The sequence below is a fragment of the Oncorhynchus keta genome, unplaced genomic scaffold (genome assembly GCF_023373465.1).
Source record: "Oncorhynchus keta strain PuntledgeMale-10-30-2019 unplaced genomic scaffold, Oket_V2 Un_scaffold_594_pilon_pilon, whole genome shotgun sequence".
Classification (NCBI taxonomy): domain Eukaryota; kingdom Metazoa; phylum Chordata; class Actinopteri; order Salmoniformes; family Salmonidae; genus Oncorhynchus; species Oncorhynchus keta.
The window spans coordinates 175,072-192,519 of record NW_026290970.1 but is presented as its reverse complement, the minus strand read 5'-3'; the positions used below and the strand labels follow the sequence as shown (position 1 = coordinate 192,519).

Sequence of the window (17,448 nt, the reverse complement as noted above, 5' to 3'; positions counted from 1 at the left end):
CACCTCCGGGGCTGGTTGGACACAACACCACCTCAGGGGCTGGTTGGACACAACACCACCTCCGGGGCTGGTTGGACACAACACCACCTCCGGGGCTGGTTGGACACAACACTACCTCAGGGGCTGGTTGGACACAACACTACCTCAGGGGCTGGTTGGACACAACACCACCTCAGGGGCTGGTTGGACACAACACCACCTCTGGGGCTGGTTGGACACAACTCCACCTCTGGGGCTGGTTGGACACAACTCCACCTCAGGGGCTGGTTGGACACAACTCCACCTCAGGGGCTGGTTGGACACAACACTACCTCAGGGGCTGGTTGGACACAACACCACCTCAGGGGCTGGTTGGACACAACTCCACCTCAGGGGCTGGTTGGACACAACACCACCTCAGGGGCTGGTTGGACACAACTCCACCTCAGGGGCTGGTTGGACACAACTCCACCTCAGGGGCTGGTTGGACACAACACTACCTCAGGGGCTGGTTGGACACAACTCCACCTCAGGGGCTGGTTACAACACCACCTCCGGGGCTGGTTGGACACAACACCACCTCCGGGGCTGGTTGGACACAACACCACCTCCGGGGCTGGTTGGACACAACACTACCTCAGGGGCTGGTTGGACACAACACCACCTCCGGGGCTGGTTGGACACAACTCCACCTCAGGGGCTGGTTGGACACAACACCACCTCAGGGGCTGGTTGGACACAACTCCACCTCAGGGGCTGGTTGGACACAACACCACCTCAGGGGCTGGTTGGACACAACTCCACCTCAGGGGCTGGTTGGACACAACACCACCTCAGGGGCTGGTTGGACACAACTCCACCTCAGGGGCTGGTTGGACACAACTCCACCTCAGGGGCTGGTTGGACACAACTCCACCTCAGGGGCTGGTTGGACACAACACTACCTCAGGGGCTGGTTACAACACCACCTCCGGGGCTGGTTGGACACAACTCCACCTCAGGGGCTGGTTGGACACAACACTACCTCAGGGGCTGGTTGGACACAACTCCACCTCAGGGGCTGGTTACAACACCACCTCCGGGGCTGGTTGGACACAACACCACCTCCGGGGCTGGTTGGACACAACACCACCTCCGGGGCTGGTTGGACACAACACTACCTCAGGGGCTGGTTGGACACAACACCACCTCCGGGGCTGGTTGGACACAACACCACCTCCGGGGCTGGTTGGACACAACACCACCTCAGGGGCTGGTTGGACACAACACTACCTCAGGGGCTGGTTGGACACAACACCACCTCCGGGGCTGGTTGGACACAACACCACCTCAGGGGCTGGTTGGACACAACACCACCTCAGGGGCTGGTTGGACACAACACCACCTCCGGGGCTGGTTGGACACAACACCACCTCCGGGGCTGGTTGGACACAACACCACCTCAGGGGCTGGTTGGACACAACTCCACCTCAGGGGCTGGTTGGACACAACTCCACCTCAGGGGCTGGTTACAACACCACCTCCGGGGCTGGTTGGACACAACACCACCTCCGGGGCTGGTTGGACACAACACCACCTCCGGGGCTGGTTGGACACAACACCACCTCAGGGGCTGGTTGGACACAACACCACCTCCGGGGCTGGTTGGACACAACTCCACCTCAGGGGCTGGTTGGACACAACACTACCTCCGGGGCTGGTTGGACACAACACCACCTCAGGGGCTGGTTGGACACAACACCACCTCCGGGGCTGGTTGGACACAACACTACCTCCGGGGCTGGTTGGACACAACACCACCTCAGGGGCTGGTTGGACACAACACTACCTCAGGGGCTGGTTGGACACAACACCACCTCAGGGGCTGGTTGGACACAACACCACCTCAGGGGCTGGTTGGACACAACACCACCTCCGGGGCTGGTTGGACACAACACTACCTCAGGGGCTGGTTGGACACAACACTACCTCAGGGGCTGGTTGGACACAACACTACCTCAGGGGCTGGTTGGACACAACTCCACCTCTGGGGCTGGTTGGACACAACACCACCTCAGGGGCTGGTTGGACACAACACTACCTCAGGGGCTGGTTGGACACAACACTACCTCAGGGGCTGGTTGGACACAACACTACCTCAGGGGCTGGTTGGACACAACACTACCTCAGGGGCTGGTTGGACACAACACTACCTCAGGGGCTGGTTGGACACAACACTACCTCAGGGGCTGGTTGGACACAACACTACCTCAGGGGCTGGTTGGACACAACACTACCTCAGGGGCTGGTTGGACACAACACCACCTCAGGGGCTGGTTGGACACAACACTACCTCAGGGGCTGGTTGGACACAACACTACCTCCGGGGCTGGTTGGACACAACACTACCTCAGGGGCTGGTTGGACACAACTCCACCTCCGGGGCTGGTTGGACACAACTCCACCTCAGGGGCTGGTTGGACACAACTCCACCTCAGGGGCTGGTTGGACACAACTCCACCTCAGGGGCTGGTTGGACACAACTCCACCTCCGGGGCTGGTTGGACACAACACTACCTCAGGGGCTGGTTGGACACAACACTACCTCCGGGGCTGGTTGGACACAACACCACCTCCGGGGCTGGTTGGACACAACACCACCTCCGGGGCTGGTTGGACACAACACCACCTCCGGGGCTGGTTGGACACAACACCACCTCAGGGGCTGGTTGGACACAACACCACCTCCGGGGCTGGTTGGACACCACACCACCTCAGGGGCTGGTTGGACACCACACCACCTCAGGGGCTGGTTGGACACAACACCACCTCAGGGGCTGGTTGGACACAACACCACCTCCGGGGCTGGTTGGACACAACACCACCTCCGGGGCTGGTTGGACACAACACCACCTCCTGGGCTGGTTGGACACAACACTACCTCCTGGGCTGGTTGGACACAACACCACCTCAGGGGCTGGACACAACTCCACCTCCGGGGCTGGTTGGACACAACACCACCTCCGGGGCTGGTTGGACACAACACCACCTCAGGGGCTGGTTGGACACAACACTACCTCCGGGGCTGGTTGGACACAACACCACCTCAGGGGCTGGTTGGACACAACACCACCTCCGGGGCTGGTTGGACACAACACCACCTCAGGGGCTGGTTGGACACAACACCACCTCAGGGGCTGGTTGGACACAACACCACCTCAGGGGCTGGTTGGACACAACACCACCTCCGGGGCTGGTTGGACACAACACTACCTCTGGGGCTGGTTGGACACAACACCACCTCAGGGGCTGGTTGGACACAACACCACCTCAGGGGCTGGTTGGACACAACACCACCTCCGGGGCTGGTTGGACACAACACTACCTCAGGGGCTGGTTGGACACAACACCACCTCAGGGGCTGGTTGGACACAACACCACCTCAGGGGCTGGTTGGACACAACACTACCTCCGGGGCTGGTTGGACACAACACTACCTCAGGGGCTGGTTGGACACAACACTACCTCAGGGGCTGGTTGGACACAACACCACCTCCTGGGCTGGTTGGACACAACACTACCTCAGGGGCTGGTTGGACACAACACCACCTCCTGGGCTGGTTGGACACAACACTACCTCCTGGGCTGGTTGGACACAACACCACCTCAGGGGCTGGACACAACACCACCTCCTGGGCTGGTTGGACACAACACTACCTCCTGGGCTGGTTGGACACAACTCCACCTCCGGGGCTGGTTGGACACAACTCCACCTCCGGGGCTGGTTGGACACAACACCACCTCAGGGGCTAGTTGGACACAACACCACCTCTGGGGCTGGTTGGACACATGAATACATGAAACTCTGCTGATATCAGGCTACTGAGCAGCTACAGGTCAGGGGTCAGGGTTAAGGTCAGGGAGTGGTATAGAGGTGTAACCTACCTGAAGACATCAGGTGGGATGATGAGCTGATCCCAGCTCAGGTGATCTCTGAGCTCAGCCAGGTAGTTAGGGTTAAGGTCAGGGGTCAGGGTAAGGTCGTGGCGTAGAGGTGTAACCTACCTGAGGACATCAGGTGGGATGATGAGCTGATCCCAGCTCAGGTGATCTCTGAGCTCAGACAGGTAGTTAGGGTTAAGGTCAGGGGTCAGGGTAAGGTAGTGGTGTAGAGGTGTAACCTACCTGAGGACATCAGGTGGGATGATGAGCTGATCCCAGCTCAGGTGATCTCTGAGCTCAGACAGGTAGTTAGGGTTAAGGTCAGGGGTCAAGGTAAGGTAGTGGCGTAGAGGTGTAACCTACCTGAGGACATCAGGTGGGATGATGAGCTGATCCCAGCTCAGGTGATCTCTGAGCTCAGACAGGTAGTTAGGGTTAAGGTCAGGGGTCAAGGTAAGGTAGTGGCGTAGAGGTGTAACCTACCTGAGGACATCAGGTGGGATGATGAGCTGATCCCAGCTCAGGTGATCTCTGAGCTCAGACAGGTAGTTTACATAGGTCAGCTTCTTACCAAACTTGTGACTAAACAGGAAGAACAGAGTGTTAGAAAGGTCAGTCAATATGCCAAATGTCTTTCATAGTCATGAATAATGTTGTGGAGACCAGACTTAAACATGTACAGTACAGGCCTGAATGGCATCTTTACTGTAGAAATATACTGTATTCTAGATTATTACTGTAGAAAGATGACTGGGCACCATACCTGATGAGTGGTTGGAATATACTGTATTCTAGATTATTACTGTAGAAAGATGACTGGGCACCATACCTGATGAGTGGTTGGAATATACTGTATTCTAGATTATTACTGTAGAAAGATGACTGGGCACCATACCTGATGAGTGGTTGGAATATACTGTATTCTAGATTATTACTGTAGAAAGATGACTGGGCACCATACCTGATGAGTGGTTGGAATATACTGTATTCTAGATTATTACTGTAGAAAGATGACTGGGCACCATACCCGATGAGTGGTCGGAATATACTGTATTCTAGATTATTACTGTAGAAAGATGACTGGGCACCATACCTGATGAGTGGTTGGAATATACTGTATTCTAGATTATTACTGTAGAAAGATGACTGGGCACCATACCTGATGAGTGGTTGGAATATACTGTATTCTAGATTATTACTGTAGAAAGATGACTGGGCACCATACCCGATGAGTGGTTGGAATATACTGTATTCTAGATTATTACTGTAGAAAGATGACTGGGCACCATACCTGATGAGTGGTTGGAATATATTCCAGATGATTCTGATAAAGTTAGTAGGATGGACGACATAGAGGGCTTTCAGGTTCTTCTTGTACCTATCAGGAAATACATTGACACACATGGACACACACACAATGTAAACATCATTCTGGAAAACTGGCTCGTCGAGTTATATTTTGATTGAGAGGGCTTGAAAAGTCGTAGGTTAAGAGGTCAGGGTGACTTACTTCCTGTCAAATTCTCTGTAGGCGTTTCGTAGCCAGTGTAGCGAGGGCTTGTTGCAGCTGCGGAGACCATGGTGGAAGTACACTACCGTATAGTCACTCTCTACATACTGGTCCAGGGTATACATCAGATACCTACAGCCAGGGAGAGGAGAGAACAGAGCACTCAGGTAACAGCCCAAACATAATGGAAAAACTCTTGACTAAATGAGGGGATAACAGAGTATATTGAAAGCATGTGCTTCCACACAGGTGTGGTTCCGGAGTTTATTAAGCAATTAACATCCCATCATGCTTTAGGGTCATGTATAAAATTGCAGGGCAGGCCATTATTTTGGGTACCCTCATGGGTATGGCACCATAAGATGACAATGCCCCCATCCACAAGGCAGGAGGAGGGGTCACGGAATGGTCTGATGAGGAGGAAAACCCATCCCATGACCCTCAGTCACCAGATCTCAACTGGTCTGATGAGCAGGTTCAGTTCTGTCTCACTGTCTCTGCCAGTTCTGTCTCACTGTCTCTGCCAGTTCTGTCTCACTGTCTCTGCCAGTTCTGTCTCACTGTCTCTGCCAGTTCTGTCTCACTGTCTCTGCCAGTTCTGTCTCACTGTCTCTGCCAGTTCTGTCTCACTGTCTCTGCCAGTTCTGTCTCACTGTCTCTGCCAGTTCTGTCTCACTGTCTCTGCCAGTTCTGTCTCACTGTCTCTGCCAGTTCTGTCTCACTGTCTCTGCCAGTTCTGTCTCACTGTCTCTGCCAGTTCTGTCTCACTGTCTCTGCCAGTTCTGTCTCACTGTCTCTGCCAGTTCTGTCTCACTGTCTCTGCCAGTTCTGTCTCACTGTCTATGCCAGTTCTGTCTCACTGTCTCTGCCAGTAGAACGTCCTCTATGGTCTGTTCTGCTCTGAGGTAGATATGGACTACATAGAGCAGAACAGACCATAGAGGACGTTCTACAGAGGTAGATATGGACTACATAGAGCAGAACAGACCATAGAGGTAGATATGGACTACATAGAGCAGAACAGACCAGAGGTAGATATGGACTACATAGAGCAGAACAGACCATAGAGGTAGATATGGACTAAATAGAGCAGAACAGACCACTGAGGTAGATATGGACTACATAGAGCAGAACAGACCATAGAGGTAGATATGGACTACATAGAGCAGAACAGACCATAGAGGTAGATATGGACTAAATAGAGCAGAACAGACCACTGAGGTAGATATGGACTACATAGAGCAGAACAGACCATAGAGGTAGATATGGACTACATAGAGCAGAACAGACCATAGAGGTAGATATGGACTACATAGAGCAGAACAGACCATAGAGGTAGATATGGACTACATAGAGCAGAACAGACCATAGAGGTAGATATAGACTACATAGAGCAGAACAGACCATAGAGGTAGATATGGACTACATAGAGCAGAACAGACCATAGAGGACATTCCACAGATGTAGATATGGACTACATAGAGCAGAACAGACCATAGAGGTAGATATGGACTACATAGAGCAGAACAGACCATAGAGGTAGATATGGACTACATAGAGCAGAACAGACCATAGAGGACATTCCATAGAGGTAGATATGGACTACATAGAGCAGAACAGACCATAGAGGTAGATATGGACTACATAGAGCAGAACAGACCATAGAGGACATTCTACAGAGGTAGATATGGACTACATAGAGCAGAACAGACCATAGAGGACGTTCCACAGAGGTAGATATGGACTACATAGAGCAGAACAGACCATAGAGGACGTTCTACAGAGGTAGATATGGACTACATAGAGCAGAACAGACCATAGAGGTAGATATGGACTACATAGAGCAGAACAGACCATAGAGGACGTTCTACAGAGGTAGATATGGACTACATAGAGCAGAACAGACCATAGAGGTAGATATGGACTACATAGAGCAGAACAGACCATAGAGGTAGATATAGACTACATAGAGCAGAACAGACAATAGAGGACGTTCTACAGAGGTAGATATGGACTACATAGAGCAGAACAGACCATAGAGGTAGATATGGACTACATAGAGCAGAACAGACCATAGAGGTAGATATGGACTACATAGAGCAGAACAGACCAGAGGTAGATATGGACTACATAGAGCAGGACAGACCATAGAGGTAGATATGGACTAAATAGAGCAGAACAGACCACTGAGGTAGATATGGACTACATAGAGCAGAACAGACCATAGAGGTAGATATGGACTACATAGAGCAGAACAGACCATAGAGGTAGATATAGACTACATAGAGCAGAACAGACCATAGAGGTATATATAGACTACATAGAGCAGAACAGACCATAGAGGACATTCCACAGAGGTAGATATGGACTACATAGAGCAGAACAGACCATAGAGGTAGATATAGACTACATTGAGCAGAACAGACCATAGAGGATGTTCTACAGAGGTAGATATGGACTACATAGAGCAGAACAGACCATAGAGGACGTTCTACAGAGGTAGATATGGACTACATAGAGCAGAACAGACCATAGAGGTAGATATGGACTACATAGAGCAGAACAGACCATAGAGGTAGATATAGACTACATAGAGCAGAACAGACCTTAGAGGTAGATATGGACTACATAGAGCAGAACAGACCATAGAGGACATTCCACAGAGGTAGATATGGACTACATAGAGCAGAACAGACCATAGAGGTAGATATGGACTACATAGAGCAGAACAGACCAGAGGTAGATATGGACTACATAGAGCAGAACAGACCATAGAGGTAGATATGGACTAAATAGAGCAGAACAGACCATAGAGGTAGATATAGACTACATAGAGCAGAACAGACCACTGAGGTAGATATGGACTACATAGAGCAGAACAGACCATAGAGGTAGATATGGACTAAATAGAGCAGAACAGACCACTGAGGTAGATATGGACTACATAGAGCAGAACAGACCATAGAGGTAGATATGGACTACATAGAGCAGAACAGACCATAGAGGTAGATATGGACTACATAGAGCAGAACAGACCATAGAGGTAGATATGGACTACATAGAGCAGAACAGACCATAGAGGTAGATATAGACTACATAGAGCAGAACAGACCATAGAGGTAGATATGGACTACATAGAGCAGAACAGACCATAGAGGTAGATATGGACTAAATAGAGCAGAACAGACCACTGAGGTAGATATGGACTACATAGAGCAGAACAGACCATAGAGGTAGATATGGACTACATAGAGCAGAACAGACCATAGAGGACATTCCATAGAGGTAGATATGGACTACATAGAGCAGAACAGACCATAGAGGTAGATATGGACTACATAGAGCAGAACAGACCATAGAGGACATTCCATAGAGGTAGATATGGATTACATAGAGCAGAACAGACCATAGAGGACGTTCCACAGAGGTAGATATGGACTACATAGAGCAGAACAGACCATAGAGGACGTTCCACAGAGGTAGATATGGACTACATAGAGCAGAACAGACCATAGAGGTAGATATGGATTACATAGAGCAGAACAGACCATAGAGGACGTTCTACAGAGGTAGATATGGACTACATAGAGCAGAACAGACCATAGAGGTAGATATGGACTACATAGAGCAGAACAGACCATAGAGGTAGATATAGACTACATAGAGCAGAACAGACAATAGAGGACGTTCTACAGAGGTAGATATGGACTACATAGAGCAGAACAGACCATAGAGGTAGATATGGACTACATAGAGCAGAACAGACCATAGAGGTAGATATGGACTACATAGAGCAGAACAGACCAGAGGTAGATATGGACTACATAGAGCAGGACAGACCATAGAGGTAGATATGGACTAAATAGAGCAGAACAGACCACTGAGGTAGATATGGACTACATAGAGCAGAACAGACCATAGAGGTAGATATGGACTACATAGAGCAGAACAGACCATAGAGGTAGATATAGACTACATAGAGCAGAACAGACCATAGAGGTATATATAGACTACATAGAGCAGAACAGACCATAGAGGACGTTCCACAGAGGTAGATATGGACTACATAGAGCAGAACAGACCATAGAGGTAGATATAGACTACATAGAGCAGAACAGACCATAGAGGACGTTCTACAGAGGTAGATATGGACTACATAGAGCAGAACAGACCATAGAGGACGTTCTACAGAGGTAGATATGGACTACATAGAGCAGAACAGACCATAGAGGTAGATATGGACTACATAGAGCAGAACAGACCATAGAGGTAGATATAGACTACATAGAGCAGAACAGACCATAGAGGTAGATATGGACTACATAGAGCAGAACAGACCATAGAGGACATTCCACAGAGGTAGATATGGACTACATAGAGCAGAACAGACCATAGAGGTAGATATGGACTACATAGAGCAGAACAGACCATAGAGGTAGATATAGACTACATAGAGCAGAACAGACCATAGAGGTAGATATGGACTACATAGAGCAGAACAGACCATAGAGGACATTCCACAGATGTAGATATGGACTACATAGAGCAGAACAGACCATAGAGGTAGATATGGACTACATAGAGCAGAACAGACCATAGAGGTAGTTATGGACTACATAGAGCAGAACAGACCATAGATATGGGCGTTCTGAGACAGAGGTAGATATGGACTACATAGAGCAGAACAGACCATAGAGGTAGATATGGACTACATAGAGCAGAACAGACCATAGAGGACGTTCTACAGAGGTAGATATGGACTACATAGAGCAGAACAGACCATAGAGGACGTTCCACAGAGGTAGATATGGACTACATAGAGCAGAACAGACCATAGAGGACGTTCTACAGAGGTAGATATGGACTACATAGAGCAGAACAGACCATAGAGGTAGATATGGACTACATAGAGCAGAACAGACCATAGAGGACGTTCTACAGAGGTAGATATGGACTACATAGAGCAGAACAGACCATAGAGGTAGATATGGACTACATAGAGCAGAACAGACCATAGAGGTAGATATAGACTACATAGAGCAGAACAGACAATAGAGGACGTTCTACAGAGGTAGATATGGACTACATAGAGCAGAACAGACCATAGAGGTAGATATGGACTACATAGAGCAGAACAGACCATAGAGGTAGATATGGACTACATAGAGCAGAACAGACCAGAGGTAGATATGGACTACATAGAGCAGGACAGACCATAGAGGTAGATATGGACTAAATAGAGCAGAACAGACCACTGAGGTAGATATGGACTACATAGAGCAGAACAGACCATAGAGGTAGATATGGACTACATAGAGCAGAACAGACCATAGAGGTAGATATAGACTACATAGAGCAGAACAGACCATAGAGGTATATATAGACTACATAGAGCAGAACAGACCATAGAGGACGTTCCACAGAGGTAGATATGGACTACATAGAGCAGAACAGACCATAGAGGTAGATATAGACTACATAGAGCAGAACAGACCATAGAGGACGTTCTACAGAGGTAGATATGGACTACATAGAGCAGAACAGACCATAGAGGACGTTCTACAGAGGTAGATATGGACTACATAGAGCAGAACAGACCATAGAGGTAGATATGGACTACATAGAGCAGAACAGACCATAGAGGTAGATATAGACTACATAGAGCAGAACAGACCATAGAGGTAGATATGGACTACATAGAGCAGAACAGACCATAGAGGACATTCCACAGAGGTAGATATGGACTACATAGAGCAGAACAGACCATAGAGGTAGATATGGACTACATAGAGCAGAACAGACCATAGAGGTAGATATAGACTACATAGAGCAGAACAGACCATAGAGGTAGATATGGACTACATAGAGCAGAACAGACCATAGAGGACATTCCACAGATGTAGATATGGACTACATAGAGCAGAACAGACCATAGAGGTAGATATGGACTACATAGAGCAGAACAGACCATAGAGGTAGATATGGACTACATAGAGCAGAACAGACCATAGAGGACGTTCTACAGAGGTAGATATGGACTACATAGAGCAGAACAGACCATAGAGGTAGATATGGACTACATAGAGCAGAACAGACCATAGAGGACATTCCATAGAGGTAGATATGGATTACATAGAGCAGAACAGACCATAGAGGACGTTCCACAGAGGTAGATATGGACTACATAGAGCAGAACAGACCATAGAGGACGTTCCACAGAGGTAGATATGGACTACATAGAGCAGAACAGACCATAGAGGTAGATATGGACTACATAGAGCAGAACAGACCATAGAGGACGTTCTACAGAGGTAGATATGGACTACATAGAGCAGAACAGACCATAGAGGTAGATATGGACTACATAGAGCAGAACAGACCATAGAGGTAGATATAGACTACATAGAGCAGAACAGACAATAGAGGACGTTCTACAGAGGTAGATATGGACTACATAGAGCAGAACAGACCATAGAGGTAGATATGGACTACATAGAGCAGAACAGACCATAGAGGTAGATATGGACTACATAGAGCAGAACAGACCAGAGGTAGATATGGACTACATAGAGCAGGACAGACCATAGAGGTAGATATGGACTAAATAGAGCAGAACAGACCACTGAGGTAGATATGGACTACATAGAGCAGAACAGACCATAGAGGTAGATATGGACTACATAGAGCAGAACAGACCATAGAGGTAGATATAGACTACATAGAGCAGAACAGACCATAGAGGTATATATAGACTACATAGAGCAGAACACACCATAGAGGACGTTCCACAGAGGTAGATATGGACTACATAGAGCAGAACAGACCATAGAGGTAGATATAGACTACATAGAGCAGAACAGACCATAGAGGACGTTCTACAGAGGTAGATATGGACTACATAGAGCAGAACAGACCATAGAGGACGTTCTACAGAGGTAGATATGGACTACATAGAGCAGAACAGACCATAGAGGTAGATATGGACTACATAGAGCAGAACAGACCATAGAGGTAGATATAGACTACATAGAGCAGAACAGACCATAGAGGTAGATATGGACTACATAGAGCAGAACAGACCATAGAGGACATTCCACAGAGGTAGATATGGACTACATAGAGCAGAACAGACCATAGAGGTAGATATGGACTACATAGAGCAGAACAGACCATAGAGGTAGATATAGACTACATAGAGCAGAACAGACCATAGAGGTAGATATGGACTACATAGAGCAGAACAGACCATAGAGGACATTCCACAGATGTAGATATGGACTACATAGAGCAGAACAGACCATAGAGGTAGATATGGACTACATAGAGCAGAACAGACCATAGAGGTAGATATGGACTACATAGAGCAGAACAGACCATAGAGGTAGATATAGACTACATAGAGCAGAACAGACCACAGAGGTAGATATGGACTACATAGAGCAGAACAGACCATAGAGGTAGATATGGACTACATAGAGCAGAACAGACCATAGAGGTAGATATGGACTACATAGAGCAGAACAGACCACAGAGGACATTCCACAGATGTAGATATGGACTACATAGAGCAGAACAGACCATAGAGGTAGATATAGACTACATAGAGCTACTACGGGTCAAGTGTACATAAACAACACATATCGTATGATGGTTGTCCTGACTCACTGCAGTAGGTGGTGGTGGTTGAGCTGATGGGAGGGGGGCATCAGGCAGCTACTGAAGATCACTAGCTTCCTGCCATAGTTATCATCACCTGGAGAGAACAGAGAACAGAGAGAACAGGAGCAGAGAGAGAGAACAGGAGCAGAGAGAGATAACAGGAGCAGAGAGAGAGAACAGGAGCAGAGAGAGAGAACAGGAGCAGAGAGAGAGAACAGGAGCAGAGAGAGAGAACAGGAGCAGAGAGAGAGAACAGGAGCAGAGAGAGAGAACAGGAGCAGAGAGAGAGAACAGGAGCAGAGAGAGAGAACAGGAGCAGAGAGAGAGAACAGGAGCAGAGAGAGAGAACAGGAGCAGAGAGAGATAACAGGAGCAGAGAGAGAGAACAGGAGCAGAGAGAGAACAGGAGAGAGAGAGAGAACAGGAGCAGAGAGAGAACAGGAGCAGAGAGAGAGAGAACAGGAGCAGAGAGAGAACAGGAGCAGAGAGAGAGAACAGGAGCAGAGAGAGAGAACAGGAGCAGAGAGAGAGAACAGGAGCAGAGAGAGAGAACAGGAGCAGAGAGAGAGAACAGGAGCAGAGAGAGCGAACAGGAGCAGAGAGAGAGAACAGGAGCAGAGAGAGAGAACAGGAGGAGAGAGAGAACAGGAGGAGAGAGAGAGCAGGAGGAGAGAGAGAGAGCAGGAGGAGAGAGAGAACAGGAGAGAGAGAGAACAGGAGAGAGAGAGAACAGGAGGAGAGAGAGAACAGGAGGAGAGAGAGAACAGAAGGAGAGAGAGAGAGCAGGAGGAGAGAGAGGACAGGAGGAGAGAGAGAACAGGAGGAGAGAGAGAGAGCAGGAGGAGAGAGAGAACAGGAGGAGAGAGAGAGAGCAGGAGGAGAGAGAGAACAGGAGGAGAGAGAGAACAGGAGGAGAGAGAACAGGAGAGAGAGAGAGCAGGAGGAGAGAGAGAACAGGAGGAGAGAGAACCGGAGGAGAGAACAGAGAGAAAACAGAGAGAAAACAGAGAGAACAGGAGGAGAGAGAGAACAGGAGAGAGAGAGAACAGGAGGAGAGAGAAAACAGGAGCAGAGAGAGAACAGGAGCAGAGAGAGAACAGGAGGAGAGAGAGAGAACAGGAGGAGAGAGAGAACAGGAGGAGAGAGAGAACAGGAGGAGAGAGAGAACAGGAGGAGAGAGAGAACAGGAGGAGAGAGAACAGAGAGAAAACAGAGAGAACAGGAGGAGGAGAGAGCACATCAGCACATTAATCCTTATTAGAACCGGTGTAGAGCCTAACTGGAACACATAGACACCGTGTCAGTTTACAGTTTTTGGGGAAGATCATTTTTCACCATAAAAACAATGCCCCTTTATAAGACAGCATTACACAGAGAATCACTTTGAGAATGGTGTTTTCCCCGCTAATTAATGCATTTAGGAACACTGGTGCTCATAGCCTCCTGCCAGGTACACTGGTGCTCATAGCCTCCTGCCAGGTGTATTGCTGCCATTTAGGAACAATGGTTCTCATAGCCTCCTGCCAGGTACACTGGTGCTCATAGCCTCCTGCCAGGTACACTGGTGCTCATAGCCTCCTGCCAGGTACACTGGTGCTCATAGCCTCCTGCCTGGTACACTGGTGCTCATAGCCTCCTGCCAGGTACACTGGTGCTCATAGCCTCCTGCCAGGTACATTGGTGCTCATAGCCTCCTGCCAGGTGAATGGTGCTCATAGCCTCCTGCCAGGTACATTGGTGCTCATAGCCTCCTGCCAGGTACATTGGTGCTCATAGCCTCCTGCCAGGTACATTGGTGCTCATAGCCTCCTGCCAGGTACATTGGTGCTCATAGCCTCCTGCCAGGTGCACTGGTGCTCATAGCCTCCTGCCAGGTGCACTGGTGCACATAGCCTCCTGCCAGGAACACTGGTGCTCATAGCCTCCTGCCAGGTACACTGGTGCTCATAGCCTCCTGCCAGGTACAATGGTGCTCATAGCCTCCTGCCAGGTACACTGGTGCTCATAGCCTCCTGCCAGGTACACTGGTGCTCATAGCCTCCTGCCAGGTACACTGGTGCTCATAGCCTCCTGCCAGGTACACTGGTGCTCATAGCCTCCTGCCAGGTACACTGGTGCTCATAGCCTCCTGCCAGGTACACTGGTGCTCATAGCCTCCTGCCAGGTACACTGGTGCTCATAGCCTCCTGCCAGGTACACTGGTGCTCATAGCCTCCTGCCAGGTACACTGGTGCTCATAGCCTCCTGCCAGGTACACTGGTGCTCATTTAGCCTCCTGCCAGGTGCATTGGTGCTCATAGCCTCCTGCCAGGTGCATTGGTGCTCATAGCCTCCTGCCAGGTGCATTGGTGCTCATAGCCTCCTGCCAGGTGCATTGGTGCTCATAGCCTCCTGCCAGGTGCATTGGTGCTCATAGCCTCCTGCCAGGTACACTGGTGCTCATAGCCTCCTGCCAGGTACACTGGTGCTCATAGCCTCCTGCCAGGTACACTGGTGCTCATAGCCTCCTGCCAGGTGCATTGCTGCCATTTAGGAACATTGGTGCTCATAGCCTCCTGCCAGGTGCATTGCTGCCATTTAGTGACGATTTTCAAGCCAAACAGGATACAGATCTGATGCATCAGCTTCATTGCTTTTAAACAGGTGTTTTGATGCTTGTGGTTGTATTCATTTGGGATCTATCGCATCCCACACTGTCCCCAGACGATTCTGGAATATTTCTCTTTCACCTTTAGGACAAGTTGGCCTAACAGGATACAGGGCATTCAGGAAGTATTCAGACCCTTTCACCTTTAGGACAGGTTGCCCAACAGGATACAGGGCATTCAGGAAGTATTCAGACCCTTTCACCTTTAGGACAGGTTGACCCAACAGGATACAGGGCATTCAGGAAGTATTCAGACCCTTTCACCTTTAGGACAGGTTGGCCCAACAGGATACAGGGCATTCAGGAAGTATTCAGACCCTTTCACCTTTAGGACAGGTTGACCCAACAGGATACAGGGCATTCAGGAAGTATTCAGACCCTTTCACCTTTAGGACAGGTTGACCCAACAGGATACAGGGCATTCAGGAAGTATTCAGACCCTTTCACCTTTAGGACAGGTTGACCCAACAGGATACAGGGCATTCAGGAAGTATTCAGACCCTTTCACCTTTAGGACAGGTTGACCCAACAGGATACAGGGCATTCAGGAAGTATTCAGACACTTTCACCTTTAGGACAGGTTGGCCCAACAGGATACAGGGCATTCAGGAAGTATTCAGACCCTTTCACCTTTAGGACAAGTTGACCCAACAGGATACAGGGCATTGAGGAAGTATTCAGACCCTTTCACCTTTAGGACAGGTTGACCCAACAGGATACAGGGCATTCAGGAAGTATTCAGACCCTTTCACCTTTAGGACAAGTTGGCCCAACAGGATACAGGGCATTCAGGAAGTATTCAGACCCTTTCACCTTTAGGACAGGTTGGCCCAACAGGATACAGGGCATTCAGGAAGTATTCAGACCCTTTCACCTTTAGGACAGGTTGGCCCAACAGGATACAGGGCATTCAGGAAGTATTCAGACCCTTTTTGTTACAGACTTTTCTAAAATCTATGAAATACATATTATCCTCATCGATCCACACACATTACCACAAAATGCCAAAGCAAAAATAGATATTTTTTTAAATCTATATAAAAAAAAAAACATACCTTATTTACAAAAGGATTCAGACTCTTTGCTATGAGTCTCGAAATTGAGCTCAGGTGCATCCTGTTTCCATTGATCATCCTTGAGATGTTTCTACAACTTGGAGTCCACTTGTGGTAAATTCTATTAATTAGACATGATTTGGAAAGGCACATACCTGTCTATATAAGGTCCCACAGTTGACAGTGCATGTCAGAGCAAAACCAAGCCATGAGGTCGAAGGAATTGTCCGTAGAGCTCCGAGACAGGTTTGTGTCGAGGCACAGATCTGGGGTACCAAAAAATATCAGCAGCATTGAAGGTTCTCAAGAACACAGTGGCCTCCATCATTATTAAATGGAAGAAGTCTGGAACCACCAAGACTCTTCCTAGTGCTGGCTGCCCGGCCAAACTGAGCAATCTGGGGAGAAGGGCCTTGGTCAGGGAGGTGACGGTGGTCACTCTGACAGAGCTCCATAGTTCCTTTGTGGAGATGGGAGAACCTTCCAGAAGGACAACCATTTCTGCAGCACTCCACCAATCAGGCCTTTATGGTAGAGTGGCCAGACAGAAGCCACTCCTCAGTAATATGCCCATGACAGCCCGCTTGGAGTTGCAAAAGGCACCTAAAGAAACAAGATTCTATGGTCTGATGAAAACAAGATTGAACTCTTTGACCTGAATGCCAAGTGTCACGTCT

The 17,448-nt window shown here is 48.9% G+C and overlaps 1 protein-coding gene across 4 annotated transcripts in view; it reads right to left on the bottom strand.

The window, feature by feature from the left end:
• Window positions 1-4,358: 4,358 nt before the first annotated feature.
• LOC127929232 (rho GTPase-activating protein 8-like) overlaps window positions 4,359-17,448 on the bottom strand; it is a 34,451-nt gene continuing 21,361 nt past the window's right edge. The window contains exons 4-8 of one of the 4 annotated variants that reach the window (XM_052517182.1): window positions 13,076-13,163; window positions 5,411-5,542; window positions 5,192-5,278; window positions 4,994-5,059; window positions 4,502-4,861 (exon numbers count right to left, since the gene is read on the bottom strand). In XM_052517182.1, the coding sequence (XP_052373142.1) occupies window positions 4,603-4,861; window positions 4,994-5,059; window positions 5,192-5,278; window positions 5,411-5,542; window positions 13,076-13,163 (632 nt within the window). In that variant the 3' untranslated portion in view covers window positions 4,502-4,602. The other 3 variants (XM_052517185.1, XM_052517181.1, XM_052517183.1) reach the window with 3 other exon arrangements.